Source organism: Oryza sativa, chromosome 4, assembly GCF_034140825.1.
Source record: "Oryza sativa Japonica Group chromosome 4, ASM3414082v1".
Taxonomy (NCBI): Eukaryota; Viridiplantae; Streptophyta; class Magnoliopsida; order Poales; family Poaceae; genus Oryza; species Oryza sativa.
Window position 1 is genome coordinate 29,423,524 of NC_089038.1, and position 21,696 is coordinate 29,445,219.

General features: G+C 47.2%; 5 protein-coding genes across 5 annotated transcripts; 4 read left to right on the top strand and 1 right to left on the bottom strand.

The window, feature by feature from the left end:
• The first annotated feature begins 283 nt into the window (after window positions 1-283).
• LOC136356234 (uncharacterized) lies at window positions 284-1,204 on the top strand. Its single transcript, XM_066309835.1, has one exon. It carries the CDS (start codon window positions 284-286, stop codon window positions 1,202-1,204), a length of 921 nt encoding a protein of 306 aa, XP_066165932.1.
• A 3,300-nt stretch (window positions 1,205-4,504) lies between these two features.
• On the top strand, window positions 4,505-6,306 carry LOC4336731 (growth-regulating factor 12-like). The gene is made up of 3 exons (NM_001419819.1): window positions 4,505-4,919; window positions 5,017-5,304; window positions 5,451-6,306. The coding sequence occupies exons 1-3, from the start codon at window positions 4,835-4,837 to the stop codon at window positions 5,786-5,788; spliced, it is 711 nt and encodes a 236-aa protein (NP_001406748.1). The 5' UTR covers window positions 4,505-4,834; the 3' UTR covers window positions 5,789-6,306.
• A 1,237-nt stretch (window positions 6,307-7,543) lies between these two features.
• LOC4336732 (ankyrin repeat and zinc finger domain-containing protein 1) lies at window positions 7,544-11,745 on the top strand. Its single transcript, NM_001419820.1, has 7 exons — window positions 7,544-7,971; window positions 8,989-9,452; window positions 9,679-9,793; window positions 9,947-10,594; window positions 10,719-10,811; window positions 11,095-11,232; window positions 11,334-11,745. The coding sequence occupies exons 1-7, from the start codon at window positions 7,699-7,701 to the stop codon at window positions 11,601-11,603; spliced, it is 2,001 nt and encodes a 666-aa protein (NP_001406749.1). The 5' UTR covers window positions 7,544-7,698; the 3' UTR covers window positions 11,604-11,745.
• Window positions 11,746-12,384: 639 nt separating this feature from the next.
• LOC4336733 (guard cell S-type anion channel SLAC1) lies at window positions 12,385-14,657 on the top strand. Its single transcript, XM_015781405.3, has 3 exons — window positions 12,385-13,081; window positions 13,176-13,981; window positions 14,057-14,657. Exons 1-3 carry the CDS (start codon window positions 12,536-12,538, stop codon window positions 14,439-14,441), a joined length of 1,737 nt encoding a protein of 578 aa, XP_015636891.1. The 5' UTR covers window positions 12,385-12,535; the 3' UTR covers window positions 14,442-14,657.
• LOC4336734 (4-hydroxy-tetrahydrodipicolinate synthase 1, chloroplastic) lies at window positions 14,274-16,386 on the bottom strand. Its single transcript, XM_026024992.2, has 2 exons — window positions 16,194-16,386; window positions 14,274-15,604 (listed from the first exon to the last, which is right to left on the bottom strand). Exons 1-2 carry the CDS (start codon window positions 16,307-16,309, stop codon window positions 14,677-14,679), a joined length of 1,044 nt encoding a protein of 347 aa, XP_025880777.1. The 5' UTR covers window positions 16,310-16,386; the 3' UTR covers window positions 14,274-14,676.
• Between the last annotated feature and the right edge of the window lie 5,310 nt (window positions 16,387-21,696).

Sequence of the window (21,696 nt, forward strand, 5' to 3'; positions counted from 1 at the left end):
ATATCGATTAAATCAAATAAATCCAAGGCTCATTATGCGCGGAGTTATGTGTATCCATCTTCTTATGAGTTATCGTAACTCAATGGTAAAGATGAAGAGTTTTTTGAGAATTAATCCAATGATTAATCAATAATTAATCAAATGGTAGCTAATGTTGATTATATCAAATTGATGGTTGTTTCATGGTGGTATAGTAGGTAGTGTTTGGTTGCAAGGATATGATGAGATGGGATGGGATGGGATGAACCCACTTTTAGGGGTGTTTGGTTGAGAGGTGAGTGGGATGGGATGGTCCCTGGAGAGGAATATTCCTCTCAGATCCGGGACGAAACGGTCCGCTAAAATCGGCCAGACCAATCCATCCCACTTCGACGGAGAGAACGGCGTCAGCTCCCGCAGCCTCCTGCTCGGCTCCGCTGCGGTGCCGCCATGGCCGCCCGTCCCTTCTCCGCCTGCTCCCTTCCTCAGCGCTGCTCCGTCCTCCTCCGCCTGCTCCCTCGACCTCCGCGACCGCCACTGCCTCGTCCGCGTCCGACCTCCGCCTCCACGACCGGCCGTCGCCTCGTCCGCAACCGCCTCCGCGACCGACCGCCGCCGCTCGTCGTCAGCTCCCGCAGCCTCTCGCTCGGCTCCGCCGCGGCGCCGCCATGGCCGCCCGCCCGTCCCTCCTCCGCCTGCTCCCACCCCCGGCGCTGCTCCGTCTTCCTCCGCCTGCTCCCTTCACCTCCGTGACTGCCGCCGCCACATCCGCGACCGCTGCCGCCTCGTCCGCATCCGCCTCCGTGACCGACCGTCGTCTCGTCCGCGATCGACCGTTGTTGCTCGTCCGCGCCTCGTCGCCTCCGGGACTGGCTGCCGCTCGTCTATGCCTCGCATCGCCTCGTCCACGACCGGCTGCCGCCACTCGTCCGCGCATCGCCTCGTCTCCGCGACCGCCGCCGCCTCGTCCGCATCCGCCTCCGCGACTGGCCGTTGTTGCTTGTCCACGCCTCGTCACCTCCAGGACCGGCCGCCGCTCGTCTACGCCTCGCATCGCCTCGTCCGTGACCGGCCACCGCCACTCGTCCGCGCATCGCCTCGTCTCCGTGACCGCCGCCGCTCGTCCGCGCCCGCCTCCGCCTCTCCTCCGCTCGCACCGACGAGCTCCTCCGTCCCCATTCTCACCACTCGCTCCAACCTAGCCGCTAGGAGCAAACGGACCTAACGGTACGTGAAACACTGTCCATCCCATCCCACCTCAATCCCTTCTACCAAACAAAAAACTATAACCATCCCATACCACGAACCAAACACACAACTGGAATCATCCCATCCTAAAAAACTGGGATGGTCTAACCCATCCCACTTGGTCCCCAAACCAAACACACCCGTAAAGGATGATGGATGGCTGGTTGATGGCAATCGGTTATCTTCAAGGGACTGTCTATAAATTATTTGACAGAAAACCCCCTCAAAAATCTTGCAAATTTTGGACCACCCGATTGCTTTAAGATTCGTGTAGGCAACCAAACCCTAAAAATCCTCTCTCCTCTCCTGATTCCTCACGCCGCCGCCGCTCCTTAGCGCTTCCACCCGCCTCCGCCACCACCGCCGCCGCCCCAGCGCGCCTTCGCCCGGCCTCGCTGGCTGGCCAAAGGGTGTCAACGGTGTCGGCGAGGCCCCCCCGGCCGGCCCCCTCCCTCTCCTCTCCTTTGCCTCAAGCTGGCGGCGGCGAGTTGTCCGTCGTCTTCCCCGTCGCCGGCGACGGGGCGCCACCACCGGCCGCCTCCTCCTACCACTCTTTCCGCTTTGCCCCCGCCGCCTACACCGGCCCGCCGCCATCCTCCAGCCCCGCGGCTTCGGCGGCGCCGCTGCCGCCTCGCCGCCCGCCCGATCCGCGGCCCACCGCCGGACTGCCGCCTCTCACGGCTATCCCTCTAAAGCCGGCGGACTCCCCCCTCTTCCCCCTCCCCCTTCCCCTCCTACCCCCACCCCACCCCACCCCACCCCGGGACCCTAATTCGTCGGCCCTCTACCGGAGTTTAGGTTCGCCGGCGCCAGAGAAGAAGAGGTGGTCGCCGGAGTTGAGAAGAAGAGCACGAATCGTGAAGCACATCCAGTGATCCAAAATTTGCAAGATTTGAGGTTGGATTTTCTGTCGACAGAGCTTTAGCAATTCCGTATCTTCAATGAATCCTTTCCCCCTCGTCTTCCTTTTCTCCTATAAAAGGAGAATTGATTCGATCTCCCACGTGAGAGAATGCACTCCTTTTTCATCCACTTCCATTTCTATTGCTGCTATGGTGATCCCATCCCGACGAGTACGTGCACACTCGCTGGGAGAATATGCCTCCTTGATATTGCATCGAGAGGAGGAGGCGAACCAGGCTTTTGGGAGCGCATCGTGCAACTGCTTGTTTGTGCTTGAGTACGACAACATTGACTACATCCTCTTCATCATGGTGGGTGGCGAGAACAGCAAAGGCAACGGAGGGAACAACAATGATTCTCCTTCTGCTACCATTGCAACCACTATTGCATCAACCTATGTTATTCTCCTCTTATCTTCCTTTTATGTTGATTCTGTTTATATGCGCAAGTAAATTAGACATGCTTGTTTCTATGGTTTACACCTATAGCATGTTTATTCTGCGTATCCATATGGTCGAGAATAATATTTCTATGGTTTACGTTTACATTGTCATGATTTGCAATCTTTATTTTTGGTTCAAGTATTATGTTGAATTGCTCACAACCGCGTCCTCCCGCCCGTCGGTCCCTCCCCTGCCTCACACTCGCGCGGCTCTGTGGCTCAAAGTTCGTTGTGGCGTGAAGAAGTCCTAGCGGACCCAGATAAGAGATCTTTGGCAACGACAAGCAAACCCTCCGAGTCCTTGGCTTCCACCTTGAGGCAATCCTTCAGGAGCTCCCTCCGCGGCTCCGCTTCCCACTTCACATCCATCACCACCTATCGTAAAGGCCCCTAAACCACAACACAAATCTCCATCGACCGAACATTTCTACAATTTCAATGTTTATGACACATGAGTACCATGTCAAGTCATCTACCTACTCGGAGAAGGCAACAAGGAGACCGTTGAGAAGCTGCGGGGCCGTGTTGCGGACACCCCTTAAATCCGCAATTGTGGCACAACCATGGTGCAGTGTTGATGGCGGAATGCAGCCACGAGACCTTCGCCATAGCAGTGAGGAGGCGAGCGGTGACGACGGCGCAGGAGAGGCCGTATCCCGCTGCCGAAGAGAAGGTGTAGTGGCGGAGCCGCGGAGGTAGTTCCAGTCGAGGACAGTGCCCATGCGTTGTCGTCTCATGGAAGAGAGAGAGAGGAGAGAGAGGCGAGGAAAAAGGAAAAGAGATTAGGATGATTGACATACATGGTTGTTATTTATCTTTTCGCCGATATGTGGGCTCACGTAGGACTCTTTCAAAACCACTGAAGAAATCGATTTGCACTGGTTTTCAAATATGGAGGATGTATTATACCCTGTTTTACAATTGAGGGAGACGATTCAACCATAGGCAACAGGAGGAAGGAAAATTAGACTTGTTCCAAGTGTGTCATCTAGTCATGGGCCAAACTCTCAATATGTACTGCAGGGCACTGGTCCGTGCGTTGGAGGGTTCGGAGTGTCACCTCTAATTTCAGAGCCTTATTTAGTTTGTGCGCCTCTAGTTTTTATTTTTATTTTTACAGGAGTTCGAACAATGAATATGGTTAACATGTTCCCCGCAAAAAAAGATCGTTGAGAGGAGACCAGGTGGGCATGTGGGAACTGCAGGCGGTAGCCTCCACTCGTTCCTACTACTTCCTGGTTGCATTCGCCGCCTCCGCACTTGCCCCAGCCGGCGCCGGTGATGACGGCCAGCACGTCGCAAGTCGTCGTACTCGTACCATTGCCCCATCCGGTGCTGCGATGTACAGTAGAGACAAGTACCGTGGGGAATCTGCCATGGCAGCCTGGCAGGAAGCGTACAGGGCCGGGCCGGGGTGGCGTGGGACGTGTTTTTGTTGACCGAGCACGGTCCCATACATGTTACATCTCATCTCACAGGCAGGCGCTCGTACAGATCTGGAGTTCTCGTGACACATGCGTACACGCGCCACATACGTTACGTACGACGCCTACATGCACGCCTACATGCACGATCTGGAGTACGCTGTGGTCGTACTCGTACGTACTAGCGGGGGATGCGCTCGCGGGGGTGCGTTCGCGCCTCGCGTTGGTTTTGCCGGATGGAGTGGGACGCCGTACGCCGTCTCATCGCCTGGGATGCTCATGCTCTTTGCTAGCTGCCTTTGCATTACGAGTTTACGACGCATCGGCGAGTTCACGTCGTACCGAGTACCGACGCAAGATGGAGGGAGTGCTCCTACATGAAGGAACACATGGCATGTCGACTCAGGCCGGGTTGGCCGTTTCTGTGCACAGCCCAATCAAACAGCATCCGGATATTTCATCCGAACCCTAGGACTCAAAATGTGCAACCGAATAAAACAGCCCATTCAAGCTGAAAGATTTTACTTGCGTCAGCTCCGGCTACCGTGGTCAATGTGCACAATATTTCATTTGGTCCTCACCTCAGCCCTGTAGGCATGCAGGCAGCAGGCCTTCAGTTACTGCATCCCTTCGGAATCGTTAAATGAACAGTATTCAAGCAGCCGCAGGAGTATGTGTCCGGTGTCCCACTGACACCGATAAGCAGCGACAACGTCGACACTCAACATATCCCATCCCTTCCTTATCCCAACGACCTGCACGCTGCATTTTCATCACTAGCATCAGTGTATTCAAACCTGCAGCTTACACTGAAGAGTGAAGACTGAACTCCACAGATATGTTGGCCGAGGGAAGGCAAGTCTACTTGCCGCCGCCGCCGCCGTCCAAGCTTCCTCGTCTCTCCGGCACCGATCCAACCGACGGTAAGAGACGTGCCGCGCGCTCTTCATATATGATTCGTGCATTGCTGTTTCGACCAACTCATTAGCTTTTGGTGGCGTCGTTTGGGCATGCACGCAGGCGTGGTGACGATGGCAGCGCCGTCGCCGCTGGTTCTTGGGCTGGGTCTCGGTCTGGGCGGCAGCGGCAGCGACAGCAGTGGGAGCGACGCGGAAGCGTCTGCGGCCACCGTGCGGGAGGCGCGGCCGCCGTCGGCGCTGACGTTCATGCAGCGGCAGGAGCTGGAGCAGCAGGTGCTCATCTACCGCTACTTCGCCGCCGGCGCGCCTGTGCCGGTTCACCTCGTGCTGCCCATATGGAAGAGCATCGCCGCCGCCTCCTCGTTCGGCCCGCAAAGCTTTCCCTCCCGTACGTACGCATGCTACTAGTAGCAAGGCGCCATTGTATTCGTTCAGCTTGTTCTTCACTTGTTCGTCGTGTCGTCGTTTGCATATGCTCTTGCTTGTTGTGTTGATTTGTTTCGCTGCCAATGTCGTTGGTCATTCCGTGTGCAGTGACGGGCCTGGGGAGCCTGTGCTTCGACTACAGGAGCAGCATGGAGCCGGAGCCGGGGCGGTGCCGGCGCACGGACGGCAAGAAGTGGCGGTGCTCGCGCGACGTGGTGCCGGGGCACAAGTATTGCGAGCGGCACGTCCACCGTGGCCGCGGCCGTTCAAGAAAGCCTATGGAAGCCTCTGCAGCAGTCGCTCCCACATATCTCCCGGTCCGGCCGGCACTCCACACCGTCGCCACCCTCGCCACCAGCGCGCCATCGCTGTCGCACCTCGGTTTCTCCTCCGCCAGCAAAGTGCTCCTCGCCCACACCACCACCGGCACCACGCGCGCTACTTGATCTCATTGTTATCTCCGAGGATTATGCCGGTGCACTGTCTGTAACCTTTTTCTCGTAATCACGCCTCGGTTTGTTCCCAATGCATCGTCACGCATTGCTAGTTTGACAGTTTGCTACCGCTGCCTCTGTGTGTGCCTGTGCGTGTGGCAGCCGAGGTGTTTTTGTTTGGTTGGGTGGTGGGAGGCGCGCCCCGGTGCGGTGGTGGGCGTGGCCCCCGGCTACCTAGTGCTGGTTCCTGCGTGTGCCTGTCGAACCTGTGGAGCGTGGTCGGAAGTACGGTACGCACTGTCCGGTCTCATATGCCGGGGCAGAGGGGTTCGGTCCAGTGTGGTGCAGGCGTGCGGATTGGGATCACATGCAGTGGCTACTGCAACTTATGCAGTCCTAAAGACACCATTGAATTATAAATTAACGTCCTAGATCTTTCCTTGATACTGTTCACAAATAACAGTGAAAAGTTCCTTCCTGTAGCAGGTACTATAGCAATTACTGTTTAAAATAACTGTAGCATTTGTTTCAGCCGTTGATTGCCTTGATCTAATGATGAAAAATGGTTCCAACTGCTAAACTTGCAATCTCTTCTATGACTGCACCGGATCTGGATTCCAGGCGTGCAGCGAGGAGTGGTTGGCCCTGCTCAAGAGACCGGTCGCCGCCTCGCCGGTGCCGTCTCCAGCAGCAGTTGTTGCGGCCGCGCTGACTCCGTATGGGCCGCAGGTTGCAGAGGAGCGGAGTGGCTCGTTGCTGCTGCGGCCTGGAATCGGATCCGGTTCATGACGGTCCAGTAAAATCATTTGCTACATGTATGATTCGATTCCACGTAATAAAGGAATTGAGCGATAGATCAATCTTGATGGTTCATGTTCATTCCACCTGCTAGATTATAGGCATTTGATCAGATTATTGATTTGCTTCATACAAATTCATGCACCAGCTCACTGAGTATTAGCTAGCTGGATTTGGATCAGCTGCAGTTACAAATAGCGGCTGCAACATAAGCAGTAGCAGTGCGCATTTTTAGATGTAAACTGGACGGTATAAATCGTTCGTAGTACTGTTCATGACACTGTAGCAAAAATACTGTAGCACAGAGTGTATGAACGGTCATGGTACTGTAGAAAAATACTATAGCACAGAGTACTGTTCATGTGATTGCTGTAGCAATAAATCTAAACCATTTATGAGAAAAAGGGATGGCCATATTTACCTGCAGTTGTTAACTTGCAGTTATAAGTCTAACTACACCTGGTCTGAATTCTAGCTAGTAATACCTATAGCCGCATTGTTGACCATGTCGTTGTCAAAAAGATATTTATTTGTGGCCAGAGAAAGTACAACACATCCGAGAAATGAAGGGATACCACATCGGTATCTTAATCACGATGAAAGAATAATTTGCAATTGATTTCTTTGGAAAAGAACTACTATGTCTTTGGAGTAGTATCAAGGGTTTACAAAACCAATGAAAACATACTGGTTTTAACGAAAACCAGACTTCCTGGTTTGGTTCGAGAACAGAAAGCACTCTTTTTCAATCGTTCAAAAAGACCAAACTGAATTAAATTTTTTTAACAAAAGTTTGCCGATTTTATCGGGGGTCACTGATTTTTAAACAGTTTTGGAGAACCTCTAAACCCAGTTTTTGGCTGGTTAACATTTGGTGAACCCTGGTGATTGGAGTAGGACTGTGGGAGTAGGAGTGTCTAACTGGAGAGTACTGTACAAATACAATGGGCCAAAAATTGGTTTATACACAGGTGTTGTCTCTCCGACGTCAGATTTCTGATCCAACGGCGCGCGCAGTTGCCTCTGGAAGACCGAAGCGAACCCGGCTCCTCACATACCGCACACCTCGCCACGAAACGCCGGAAACCCCCTCCGCCGCCGCCGCCTCCTCCTCCTCCTACCAGATGGCGGCGGCCTCGCCGGAGAGCAGGCCTCCTCGCTCGCTCTTCGACCTCCCCGCGGACTTCTTCGATTCTTCTTCCCTCCTCGGATCCCACCCTTCCTCGGCCCCCTCTGCGGCGGAACCGTCCGAGTCCATCCGGCCGGCGGCGGCCCCGCCTCTATCGCAGCCGTCGGAGGCTCCGGGGTTGAGGTGGACATGCAACACCTGCGCCTCTGAATTCGAGTCGCTGCAGGAACAGCGCGAGCACTTCAAGTCTGATCTCCATCGCCTCAACGTATATCTATCCGCCCACCCTCCTCCTCTAATTTGCATTAGGATAATAAACTGTTTTCTTTTGTTAGTTCTGATCTGGGTGACTGGGTGGATATCTTCAGACTTCAGTAGATTAATTTCTCAATTATATTTTTTGCACAATGGATTTAGTTTCTGTTCCATACAAGATTTCATTTGTTATTGGAGATGAACCACCGTACGACACGAGCCTGATAGCAGGAAACTTGATATAAATTGCCATGGCACTGGATCCCAAAACGTTGATACTATCAGTAAAACAGGTCCTAAGGATGAATTTAACATTGCTAGGGAGGCTCCTTAATCTAAGGAAGCTTTACTAACTCCAGCAAGATGTTTATTTTATTATACCTACAAAAAAGAGGTAATGAATTCAAGGCTTGAATTCTAAGCTTGGTAGGAAGATAATTAAGAATTTTAAATCCGAGATGGCAAAAAATCTCTAATAGTTTACATTCTTTCTCTAGTAATCGGATACCATGATCTGGTCTATTGGTATCCACAAACTTGACATGGAAAATTTAGGCACATGGTGATGTTTTCTGCTAGAACATAAGCACATAGCTATTTCATAGGGGATAATCTACTCCTGTTCGTCTTTGTCATGACCTGAGGCCATGACGGGATAGCCACCGCTGGGAAAGATAGCCGGATGACGTCGGCTCTTGGAGAAGGGATGTAGACTTAGGTTGGGGAGAAGAACATTAGGGCAAGAGATTAGACTAATTGATTTTCATTGCTTAACGATAATAGGCACACTCCATCCTTATATAGATGGAATAACTTTACCTCTAAGTAAGGACTCATCTAATCTTCTCTTTACTCTAACCGACATCTTATCCCCAGCTGTGCTACAGTATCACGAGGCACTATTCATTCACCAGGGATTGGGCTCATGGGCCTCGGCCTCTCGGCACTATTCATTCACCAGGCATGCACATGGATCATTATGTCACATCTTACTGATCCTCTTGCATCTCTTTTTTTGGCATTCTTTTAGGTCAAGCTGAGCATTGCTGGTAAAACTATTATCAAGGAAGATGACTTAGACAAAGCAGATCCCGATTCTCTGTTCGATGATTTGGAGGTATCTAGTGTATCTGGATCAGAGGATGAACTTGAAAATGGGCCTGCATCAGATCGTGGTCTCTCAGCCAAAGACAAGGGAGAATTCAGGAAGAAACTTTATTTTCGCTGTCATTCTGGTGACACAGTTTCTATCTGGAGATGCATACTGTTGAAAGAACATGAAGAGCCAGTTTTCAATAGCAAGTCTGGTCAGACAGAAAGTCATGGATCTACACCATTTGTACAAGAGGATGAAATGCTAAATAGAGTGAAGAATTTGACATCTGAGCCTCGTGATGCATCACGTTTGAGGATCATTCTACTAACAAGTGGTGGACATTTTGCTGGATGTGTTTTTGATGGAAACTCAGTCATAGCCCATAAAACATTTCATAGGTAAACAAGGTTGTCTGTTTCAACTTTTATTTATAATTATACATTGTTATTAGCTGTAATGTTTTCGTAGATAACACTATGGTGATTTTTCTGTATTCTCTGTACATTGTAAAGAACCATACAATCTCAGTATCTCACATCATCATACAATGTCTTGACTTTTTTAATGAATACAAGGTTTATATTGGTAATAAGTATCGACAATTGTTGTCCATTTATATTTTAGGTATGTTGTAAGGGCAAAGGCTGGAAAGAGGCAGTCTGGGAAAGATGCTACTGGGAAGGTTGCACATTCAGCAGGCTCATCTCTTCGCCGTTATAATGAAGCGGCATTGAAAAAGGTACCATACGTTCCGAAGCAAATGTCCTTTACGTTCCTGTTCATCGGAAACTAATACATTTATTTCTGAACTCAAATATAGCATATATTAACAAGCAGACTACAAATAATATCTAAACTGGTTCATGTTTCCCATTGGTTAATGTTGTTGCAGGAAATTCAAGAATTAATAGCTTCTTGGAAGTCATACTTTGACCTTTGTGTCTGTGTCTTTATGTATGCTCCGTCAAAGAACCGTCAAATGCTCTTTGATGGGGATAAGACTCAGTCGGTATTGCAGGCTTGTGATATTCGTCCAATCCCATTGACTGTTCATCGGCCCACCTTGAAGGAAGCAAAACGGTTATATACTAACCTAACACAGCTCTGTTATGAGATGGAATGCTTGAGTACGGATGAACCCCATGTAGAGGATGTGACAAGTTTTGAACAAAGTAAAGAGGCAAAGCAGAAAAAAATTATGGATTCTGAGGAATCTATTTCTGTCTCGTCCTTAAGTTTGGACTTGCCAAATAAGCACGAAGGGACATCCATACATCCATCTAATAATGAAACAACGCCTCTTCACGAAGCAGCAAAGTCTGGCAATGCTCAGCAAACACTGGAGTTGCTTGAGCAGGGTTTGGATCCTTGTATTAAAGATGCAAGAGGAAAAACACCTTACTTGCTGGCTTCGGACAAAGAAGTTAGAAATACATTCAGAAGATTTATGGCACTCAACCTAGACAAATGGGATTGGCATGCGGCTGATGTGCCTAGTGCACTAACAAAGGAAATGGAAGAATCACAAGCTGCAAAGCAGGTGAGTTTTATGTCCCCTGAATAATGGTTTATGTTTTCTCTTTCATTGCCCTTTAGGAGCTGCTACTTGTGATCTGTTTGAGTGAATGCCCTGACTGTGTTAGTTGGCATGCATTGTGTTGTAGGCAGAGAAGGATGCCAAGAAGAAGGCAAGAGCAAAGGAACTGAAGAAATTGAAGAAAGCAAGAGAAAAGGAAAAGGAGAAAGAAAAAGAAAAGGTTAGTGCTGATCTCATTTTCGCTGTAAGACTAGTCAATCTGATCACATATGTGGAATAGATCTTCGGTTGCACATGGATGCAATATCCTGTTTTTTTTGGTGATAACCGTTGAAAGGTACATGCACTTGTTGCATTGAATGTGCTATACTTGATGGTGTTTAGTCCACTTAAATACCACTTTCATTGATTGGCAAATATTACTTATAACTAGTTGGATTAAACCATCTTTGAGACATCTATACAGTTTCTTATTCATGGCACATGATCCTTATACATTGTAGGCACAAGCATCACAGTCCCAAAGGACCCAATCTAATGTAAGAGGCACTTCAGCTGGTCAAATGGCCAATGCAACTGCTTCTATGCCAGGCCTGAAACAAAAGCATCAGCTGCCCCAGCCTACGGCACTTTCGAAAGAGGTGTGTTATATGTAGCATTATGGCAACAATATTACACTTGGAGTGGTTTTCAAGTAGACGAATATATTATGACATTTATACCTTTTTATACTGTTAATTAGGAGGAACGACAAAGGAAACTCGCCGAGGAAAGAGAGAAAAGAGCAGCCGCAGCCGAAAGAAGATTTGCGGCTCTGGCGGCACAATCAAGTAGCACATCAGGGACAGCAGCAGCAGAACATCCCCCACAGAGAGCAGCCGCGGCAGACGATACTTCTTGTTCGTGCTGTTTTTCTTCCTTGGTCGGCAAAGTACCATTCCACAGGTACAATTACAAGTACTGCAGCACCACATGTATGCATCTTCATTCAGAAATGCTGGAAGATGATTGAGGAAATCAGGAAATTGTATGACGAGAGACATGAGATTTAATTATACCTTTCACCTGTTTTTCTTATGCATGAGATTCAATAACAGGTCTATCTACCAGTCTTGCTTAATCTTTAGCTAATCCGAATCTTGTTACAAATTTCCAAATTCCGAGGGATATTGTTTGTGGTTCCTGGATGATACATGTATCCAGCACTTCCTGGGTACTGGCAATCTTTTTAGTTCCGTGGGTTTGCAACAGTTTAAAACTAAAAGAAACACATTCATTGAGCCAAAGTGAGAATCGCTCTTTGCCTCTTTCTGGTACTAGTTGGAGCTAATCTAGACCTCATGTTTAATCTTAAGCTGTCCTTTTTCATGCCGAGTCAGAGTTTCATAGTCCCCCCGTGATCATCTTTTTTTTTGCCAAAATGCCAACCTCGAACAGCAAGCAGGCAGCCTTCGGCTGTTGACGGCCTCTTCCTTTCACAGATCATATGCTTAGGAAAACCACAGCTTTTGTGCGGATTTCATGACCTACACGACGACGGGGCACACCGCACACCCAATGGATTCCTCATCTCGTGACCTCGCGCCATTGATTTCTTCCTCTGGAGCAAAAGGCATGGCTAGCAATCCATCTCCTTCACATCGACCAACCACCTGGACAGCAATGGCTTCCGCCGCCTAATGCCTCTCCATGCACGCACGCCGCGACGCCACACGTGAAAGCTCCCACCTAGGGATGCAAGTGGGTAGTGGAAACTACCCGCATAAAAACCCATTTGCTAATTTATTTTTCACATGCTGATACAAAATTTAAAAGAAAAAATAAACTAGAAGTGAGATAAGCGGGCTAAAATAACCCGCTTGCCACCGATCGGAGCTTATATTGGCCTCTACCATCTTAGTTCTTGGGAGCTCACGTACGTAGTATCAACTATCAAGCGGCAGGATGGCAGCCAAGCCGTCCTCGTCGTCGTCGTCGACGGGCGGCCACCACACGGTGGACATCCGCGCGGCGCAGGCGCAGCCCGAGGACGCGAGGCAGTCGGCGATGAGCGGGCCGATCAACATCCGCGGCGAGCGGAGGCCGCCGCCGATGCAGCGGGCGTTCAGCCGGCAGGTCTCCCTCGGCAGCGGCGTGACGGTGCTGGGCATGGACAAGGTGGGCAAGAACGGCGGCCGGGGGCAGCAGCGTGCGCTCCCGCGCAGCGGCAAGAGCCTCGGGGTGCTCAACCACACCGGCGCCCTCGGCCAGGCCGCCGCCGGCGACGGCGCGGCACGCAGGGGAGACTTCAGCATGTTCCGGACGAAGTCGACGCTGAGCAAGCAGAACTCGCTGCTGCCGTCGAGGATCAGGGAGCCCGACCTCGAGCTGCCGCCGCACGTCGAGGGCCCCTCCGTCGGCAGGCAGGGCGGCGAGGACCCTCTCAACAAGAGCGTCCCCGCCGGCCGGTACTTCGCCGCGCTCCGCGGCCCAGAGCTCGACGAAGTCCGCGTAAGTAGAAATTCTTCCTCGCATACATGGTGAACACGTCAAGCTGATTATTCCATGCAAGAATCATGTTGAGCTAGCTGTGCTGTTCTTGTAGGACTACGAGGACATCCTGCTGCCGAAGGACGAGGTGTGGCCGTTCTTGCTGCGGTTTCCGGTCGGCTGCTTCGGTGTCTGCTTGGGGCTCGGCAGCCAGGCCATCCTGTGGGGCGCGCTGGCGGCGAGCCCGGCGATGAGGTTCCTGCACGTCACGCCGATGATCAACGTCGCGCTGTGGCTGCTCGCGCTCGCCGTGCTCGTCGCCGTGTCCGTCACCTACGCGCTCAAGTGCGTCTTCTACTTCGAGGCCATCCGCCGCGAGTACTTCCACCCGGTGCGCGTCAACTTCTTCTTCGCGCCGTCGATCGCCGCCATGTTCCTCACCATCGGCCTGCCGCGCGCCGTGGCGCCGGAGAGGTTGCACCCGGCCGTCTGGTGCGCGTTCGTCGCGCCGCTGTTCGGGCTCGAGCTCAAGATCTACGGGCAGTGGCTCTCCGGCGGCAAGCGGAGGCTGTGCAAGGTGGCCAACCCGTCGTCCCACCTCTCGGTGGTGGGCAACTTCGTCGGGGCCATCCTGGCGGCGAGGGTCGGTTGGGCGGAGGCCGGCAAGTTCCTCTGGGCCATCGGCGTCGCGCACTACATCGTGGTGTTCGTCACGCTGTACCAGCGGCTGCCGACCAACGAGGCGCTGCCCAAGGAGCTCCACCCGGTGTACTCCATGTTCATCGCCACGCCGTCGGCGGCGAGCCTCGCGTGGGCGGCGATCTACGGCAGCTTCGACGCCGTGGCGCGCACCTTCTTCTTCATGGCGCTCTTCCTGTACATGTCCCTCGTCGTTCGCATCAACTTCTTCCGCGGCTTCCGGTGAGCACAACCACACACCTGCTCTGCTAACCACGCCAACACTCGCGCCGCGGCGACTGACCGCTCCCATTGCAGGTTCTCGATCGCGTGGTGGTCGTACACGTTCCCGATGACGACGGCGTCGCTGGCCACCGTCAAGTACGCGGAGGCGGAGCCGTGCTTCACCAGCAGGGCGCTCGCGCTGAGCCTCTCCCTCATGTCGACGACGATGGTGTCGCTGCTGCTCGTGTCGACGCTCCTGCACGCGTTCGTCTGGAGGTCGCTGTTCCCCAACGACCTGGCCATCGCCATCACCAAGGACAGGCAGAACGGCGCGTTCAAGCCGCACGGCAAAGGGAGGAAGGCCGGCAAGAGGGTGTACGACATCAAGCGATGGGCGAAGCAGGCGCCGCTCTCGCTCGTGTCGTCCATCACCAAGAGCAACTCGGCGGACAAGGAAGAAGAGGAGAAAACAGAATGAAGCGCAACTCAGAAATCAGAACCAGGAATTGATGATGCATGTATAAATGGTCAGGATATAGCCACAGGGAATAACATTCACGAACAAGGAAGATGATGTACACGACATATAAGTTAGATCGATTACCATCACATATAAAACCAATCACGCATCATGTAATGAAATGTCTAAAAGCCATACGGCAGATTATCATACCGCGACAATATGTTCGTCTAAGCACACACTATTTATTATATTAATACCTACTGATCAACACAAAATCATCATCATCAAGAACCCTTGCTTCTTTCTGACCCACAAAATTTTCCCGTCCAATGGATTCGACAATTCGGACGAACTCAACCCTCTTTTCAAGGGGGAGAGGTACATAAGGTAATCTGAAAACGGGCCTTGCCACTCCAAGCTGAGCCAGGGCGGTGTTGAGCGCAATCGGATTAGGCTGGCAAAACAACCATTTCATCAGAGGAAGTAGCTTATCATTGAGCGCTGTATTCTCCCCTTCGTACATGAGCTTACGCATGAGACCGGGAATAAGGTTGCTGGCTACAGAAATGACTCCAGTGGCACCATATTTCCACCTAGAATCATGGCATTCATCATCATTACCACTCCATATGGTTATACCTTTGTCAGTATAGCACTTAACCCTCTCATGTCCAACACATTCTTTGACACCTGCCATGTTTGAAAAACTTGAAACCGCCTCAATAACAGCAGGAGGAATATCCTGGCCAGTCCTGGATGGCACATTGTAAATGATGGTTGGACCCATTGGGAGAACAGCCTCAAAATGGGAGATCAACCCTTCGACGGAGGTCTTCCCGTAGTAAGGATTGATGTGGAGAGCCGCGTGCATACCTACAGCGAATCCCTGCTCAGTTGCGTGAATAGCCTCCCTTGTTGAGTTACTTCCTGTGTTGCCGACCACTTTAATTTTAGTGCCAAAGCAGTTAACTGTATGCCCAATAAGCATGATGTGTTCATCCCAGCTCATCAGGTGGCCCTCTCCTGTTGTTCCTCCCACTATTACACCTTCAGCACCACCTTCTATCTGCATGTTTATCAGCGAATCATATGCTTCAAGATCAAATCTTCCATCCGGCAGATAAGGGGTTTTAACCGCTGTTATTACTCTGAGGCTAGTGATATCACCTGTTGATGTCCTGTGGCTCAGAAACAGGAAGATCAGAGCTGACCAGCTGATAGGTATCAAAGTCATAAAAATCAAATACTTGAGTTTAAGCAATCAGATCCAGATGATTGTTAAGTTATATATTTACCAGGCACAAATTGGAGTTACTATTTACCAACAACAAGATTGTACATGATTATTTCATTTCTCAAAGTTGACAATAACAAGAAAATCTTGTGTTTCTTTATTGGGTAAATGGTTATTCCTGTAAGACCTGAAATTGATAATACACATCAAGCATGTCTTATATATCCAGCTTACACCGTTACAGGCGACCGGGGGTACACACACAAATATGGCTATAAGCAAGAGCAATTTGGTACATGGTATGAAGCAACTTAGTGCTGCGATGTTACTGTGTAAATTCAGAAGGAGCAATAAATGATTTCAAGACCTGATAGTAAAAGATCTACTGGAAGGGGATTTGGACATGTGAAGTTCTAACTGACAAGTGGGAATTGGAAAAAGCATCTTACAGGGCATCTTAATTTCTACCGAATTCTATGATCACACAAATAAAACAATGAACTCGGTATTTCCTTCCGAAATAAGAAGATTACCGATTTTTCACTTCACTACTTCGCATTGGAAGATAATCATCCAGGGAGATGGCCGTCACTGAAAACTTTCCTCTGCTAATCCTGTATGAATATTTGTCTGTGTCAGAGTGTTGCATATGAAACTAAATTGAATGGAGGGAGGATGAATGAGCAAAAACCCGAGGTCACTCCTTAAAACGATGGAAAGAAAAGTTGCATAAATCTTCAGAAGTATTGAAACTGTAAAGAATTGAGATGGCTGGCAATGTATCTTGTTGGATAGATTCAGGAATTAGAAAGCATATTATCTTTAATAAAAGAAAGAGCAACATACCAAGAAAAGAAAAACAAAGTGCAACAAACCAAGACTAATAGAACTATTATCTTTAATAAAAGAAAGAGCAACATACCAAGAAAAGAAAAACAAAGTGCAACAAACCAAGACTAATAGAACCTTCTTGGAATACCTACCAAGAAATGCAAGTATGTTATCAATCAACTAATCTCAAGCCAGCCGTTTTGCCGGATTTGGATTGGACCACGCGGCAGGGTTGGATATGAAGATTAACTGGAGCTATATATGAGGTAAAAAAAATGACGTGTGAGTGAAAAAAATGAAACATCGAGAGACTTCCTGTGGCTGCAGCTTCAAGGGAATTAATCCACCTGATCATTAGAACCATTACATGTCTGTGTAACTGAAACCCCATGTCGTAACTTGATTACTTGTTTCCATGTATTAACATATATACTATCATAGCTATTAAGCTAGCTTATGTGAGCTGCTCATTGAAAATTTGACTTATATGTACAATTGTTAAAGAACATCGAATAAAAAAAATTATGTATGATAATAGTAATATTTTTCAATGTTGGGGGCAAGAAATTTTTTTTAGAAAGGCATGAAAATATCTGTATGCTGTGATTGTAATAGTTAAGTGCACGCATTATATGTCCCAATAAGAGACCTGATTTATTTATGTTGTGAAAAAAAGAAGAAAACTATGAAAACATGTCTAGCTAATGGATGATAAATAAAACCAAGTTCGTCATAATTATTCGAGAACACAAACAAATGAATTAAAATTATTTTCTTAAAAAAAGTAGGTATTGAGAAATTGATATTTTAAACTATCATAAAACACATGTAAATATAATATACCATTAAAATACTCATTGCCTTCATAAAATACATTTTTGACTTTAAGGTGCTAATTTTGACGAACTATATTTTTAATAATCAAATTTTATAACATTAGAGGCACATTGACTCTGGTATGGTTTAGTAAAATTTCAACAATAAGATTACACACGGGCTATGAAAATAGCGCGCCAACGAGCTCGCTTATTTTCTAGCACTATTATCTCTATTTGGCTTAAATTTGCGATAAAAATTTGAAATTTCTCAAGCCAAATTTGAAATGCACCATCATAAAATGCCACTAAGTTGAAAAAAAAATCGTATGTGTAATGTAGATTTGGGCCACACATGTCATGGTCCTCTTCAAGGCCAGCGTGTTAGAGAGCTTACCGCCACGTCATCCGAAAATTCACGGTCGTTCGATCAAATTATGGGTATCTGTATGGTTACGATCTATTAAACGGTGAAGCTTAATGGAGAAGAAAACAAGACGAGTGGTAGTGTGTTCGCGGATGCGAGTCACATGACAACCCCGACTCAAACCCTGTGCCTCATCTCGTCTTCCTTGCATAGGTTCCTCTCGTTTCTTTTATATACAGATACCATAAATAAATAAATACATACACAAATCTTATAAGTACTCGATTAAAAAGTTATATACACATATGTATGTACATTACATTGGATTATAGAATTTAAGTCCAATCCAATAATCTAAAGCGGGCTCTTTTGCTAGCTTTCGATTGGTCCACGTGGCGCCTTTTACTTTGAAGAAAAATCATAAATTTATACTAAAGAAAAAAACACCAAACAATCATACGCGAGGAAAAATCTAGAGAAAAATATCACATGAATTATAGAGGCTTCCAAAACTATCTTTTCTTTCCAATTAGACGAACTTCTACTCCTTTGCCTTCTATAAATATACTATGTCTATTCGGTACTACTCTATGACTCCCTAAAAGATTCAAACCCTAGCATCCTAATAAAACTTTAAGGATAAAAGCAAAAGACTATAACACCCTTATTTAATGTGAAAGTTATATTGGTTGATAAGTAGGTGAGGGGTATTGAAGTAATAAAATTTCTCGATTTGCGGATTGGTGTTAGGTAAAAAGGTAGGAGTTAGTTTATTTTGGGGCGGAGAAAATTATTAAGAAAAAAAAATCTAAAACAATAAATTTATATTCATTTTCCTTTTTTAAATATAATGCGTCTACTCGGTACTAATCCTATAATATAAGTAAATCTGAAATTAGCATGAAAAAAACTAAAATAATGATTTACAATTTTCTTTCTAAAATATTTTATGAAAATTCTAAAATTTCTAATAAGAAAAAAGTATGTGTGTATATATATTAAATTAGTGAGCACATCAATTTTATAATGCAGTATTTTTGAATGATAAGTATATATATAGACTGACTAGTAAGCGTGCCAACGGCACATCGATTTTCAAGTAACAAATAAAATAGGTCGCGATTGCAAACTTCTACTCTAGAGTATACTTCCATTCATTTAAAGTTCTTTACACTAAGATAGTCAAATAAGTTTCATTCCGGGCTTACAACTATTTGCTAGACTAAATAGGCTTTAGAGTTTGTCCCCGAAATTAAAGTAGTAGATTTAATATTGCAAAGCAAATAATCAATTAGTCATATAGACTTATGCATCAATACATGTTACTACTAGTTTTAAGAGAGAAGCTAAATATTAAATATGATGAACACTTGTTTTAACAAAAAGACTGCAAAAACAATAAACAAATTTAGGTAGACAAGGAGATCACAAATCAAATCATAGCGGTCGCCAAGAATCATCGTACAACTCGTAAGGCAAGAACGACTGCCAGAACCTGGCCAAATACTTCGGCGGCCACCTCTCGGGCGCAGAGGCAGAGGAGAGCGGCAAGACCATAGGGGCTTTGAGCAACCTGGAAGGGGTTGGGGGCGGCGGCGCGGTGCTGCTAGAGGTGTATGGGTCAATCCTTTGTGGATTTGTGGGCCACAGTGACGCCGACCCAGTTTGGACAATCCTGCGGATTGGTCCATATAATCAGGCTTACAAAGAGCCCAACAAAGATGGAAAGCCTAACGAAAAACGCAATTGCGCGTGTGCTATAGCTATGGCGCTAGATTTTTCGGTCCATATAATCAGGCTCACGAAGAGCCCAACAAAGATGGAAAGCCTAACGAAGAACGCAATTGCGCGTGTGCTATAGCTATGGCGCTAGATTTTTCGGTCCATATAATCAGGCTCATGAAAAGCCCAACAAAGATGGAAAGCCCAACGAAGAACGCAATTGCGCGTGTGCTAGAGCTCTGGCGCTAGATTTTTCTCGAATAGCTCTGACGCTAGATTTTTCTCGGAAGTGGAAGGGAACTCCAATTATTGCATCGATTATTACATGTACTTGGTAACCTTTATATGTTGAGCCACTGTAACCTAAAATTGTAAGGTTTAGCCAATTTTTCCATGATGAGGTTTTTGTTTTTTTTTCTCATTTTTTTCCACATAAAAGATTTTGGTCAAGAAAAGGTCAAGTAGATGCCATCATGTCTCCGCTTAAAGTTCTTATGGGAAGAAGGGGAAGGTATAGGTTTATTTGAAATTTGGGATTGACATTGAGTTATTATGTGATCCATTAATGCTCCTTATGAGTTTGATCTGTATAAAGAATAGGTGAAGTTAAATCAAAGCTAATTGAGAATACTAGTACTCTATGCTAGTGCATTTTCCCAATGGTCTTACCACATTTTAAGATAGCTTGCCCTACTTTAGACGGATGCTATCCATATAATCTTTGTAAATTCAGAAGCAAAGTGCTGCCATGTTATACCGTGTAAATTCGGAAGGAGCAATAAATGATTTCAAGACTTAATAGTGAAAGATCTATTGGAAGGGGATTTGGACATGTGAAGTTCTAACTGGCAAGTGGGAATTGGAAGAAGCATCTTACAGGGCATCTTAATTTCTACCGAATTCTATGATCACATAAATAAATCAAAGAACAAAAGAAGAAGATTACCGGTTTTTCACTTCACTACTTCGCATTGGAAGATAATCATCCAGGGAGATGGCCGTCACTGAAAACTTTCCTATGCTAATCCTGTATGAATATTTGCTTGTGTCAGAGTGTTGCATATGAAACTAAATTGGACGTAGGGGGGAGGGGGTGAATGAGAAAAAACCCGAGGTCACTGCTCAGAATAATGGAAAGAAAAGTTGCATTAATATTCAGAAGTATTGAAATCCTAAAGAACTGAGATGGCATGCTATTTTGTTGGATAGATTCAGGAGTTAGAAACCATACAATATTTAATACAAGAAAGTGCAGTATACCTAGATAAAAAGTGCAACATTTCAAGACTAATAGAACCTTCTTGGCATATCTACCAAGAAATGCAACTAGGTTATAACAAATAAAACAGGTTGCCATTGTAAACTTCTTGATAGTTTCATATATGGCTATCAAGACTAGGCATATTTGTAAGTTGTTTACACTAAGATAGCCATATATGTTTCATTCCAGGTACTTGCTATTTGCTAGTCTAAATATGCTTTAGAGTTTGTTTGCAATTAAAGTAGTAGATCAAATATTGCGAAGCACATAATCATATAGAAGTCCACTTTCTCTCAGCACTTTGCAGTAACTATCAAATAGTACAATTCTTGAGGCCTTAGAATTAGCCCAGTTCAATTGATATTCAACCTATTGAACGTGCTGATGAAGCCTAGAGGGGGGGGGGTGAATAGGCTGTCCCTGAAAACTCAAAAATAAATCACAGCGGTAAAATTCAAGCAGACCCGGAACTTTCTGGTAAGGAACACCATAACTTCCGGTCTGCCAGGCCCGGAACTTCCTGTGTTCTTAGGACAGGAACTTCCGGGTAACGGAACAAAGACGAAATTCAAATTTTGAAACAGGAGACTAAGCCAATCTTCACAAGATGATGCACAGGTATTCTAAGCAGAAGATAGATCACAGAATCATCCACAGAAACATCATAGAAAGAGACAAGAGCGATTTTTTTCCCGAAGTTCGGATCTTGCGATCCTACTCTCCGTTGAGGAGCTCCAAAGAGCTGGGTCTCAATTAACCCCTTGCCTCAGTTGTGCAAAAACCCCAGAGGAAATCCACAGCCTTCAACCCCAAACACCCCTAGGCAAATTTCTAGAATTGAGTGACCACCAAGATCCAACTCAACCTACTTCTATAAATTCACCACAAGTGTAGGTTGCTCTACTTGGAAAACCTCTAGAATCTCAGCACAAGAACTTCATTAACTTACCTCGTTCCCTTTCGGAGGAGAGGAGATCCTTCACAAACTTACCCGGGACATCCAATATATGCAACGGATTCTCGCGGGCGACACCTAACCA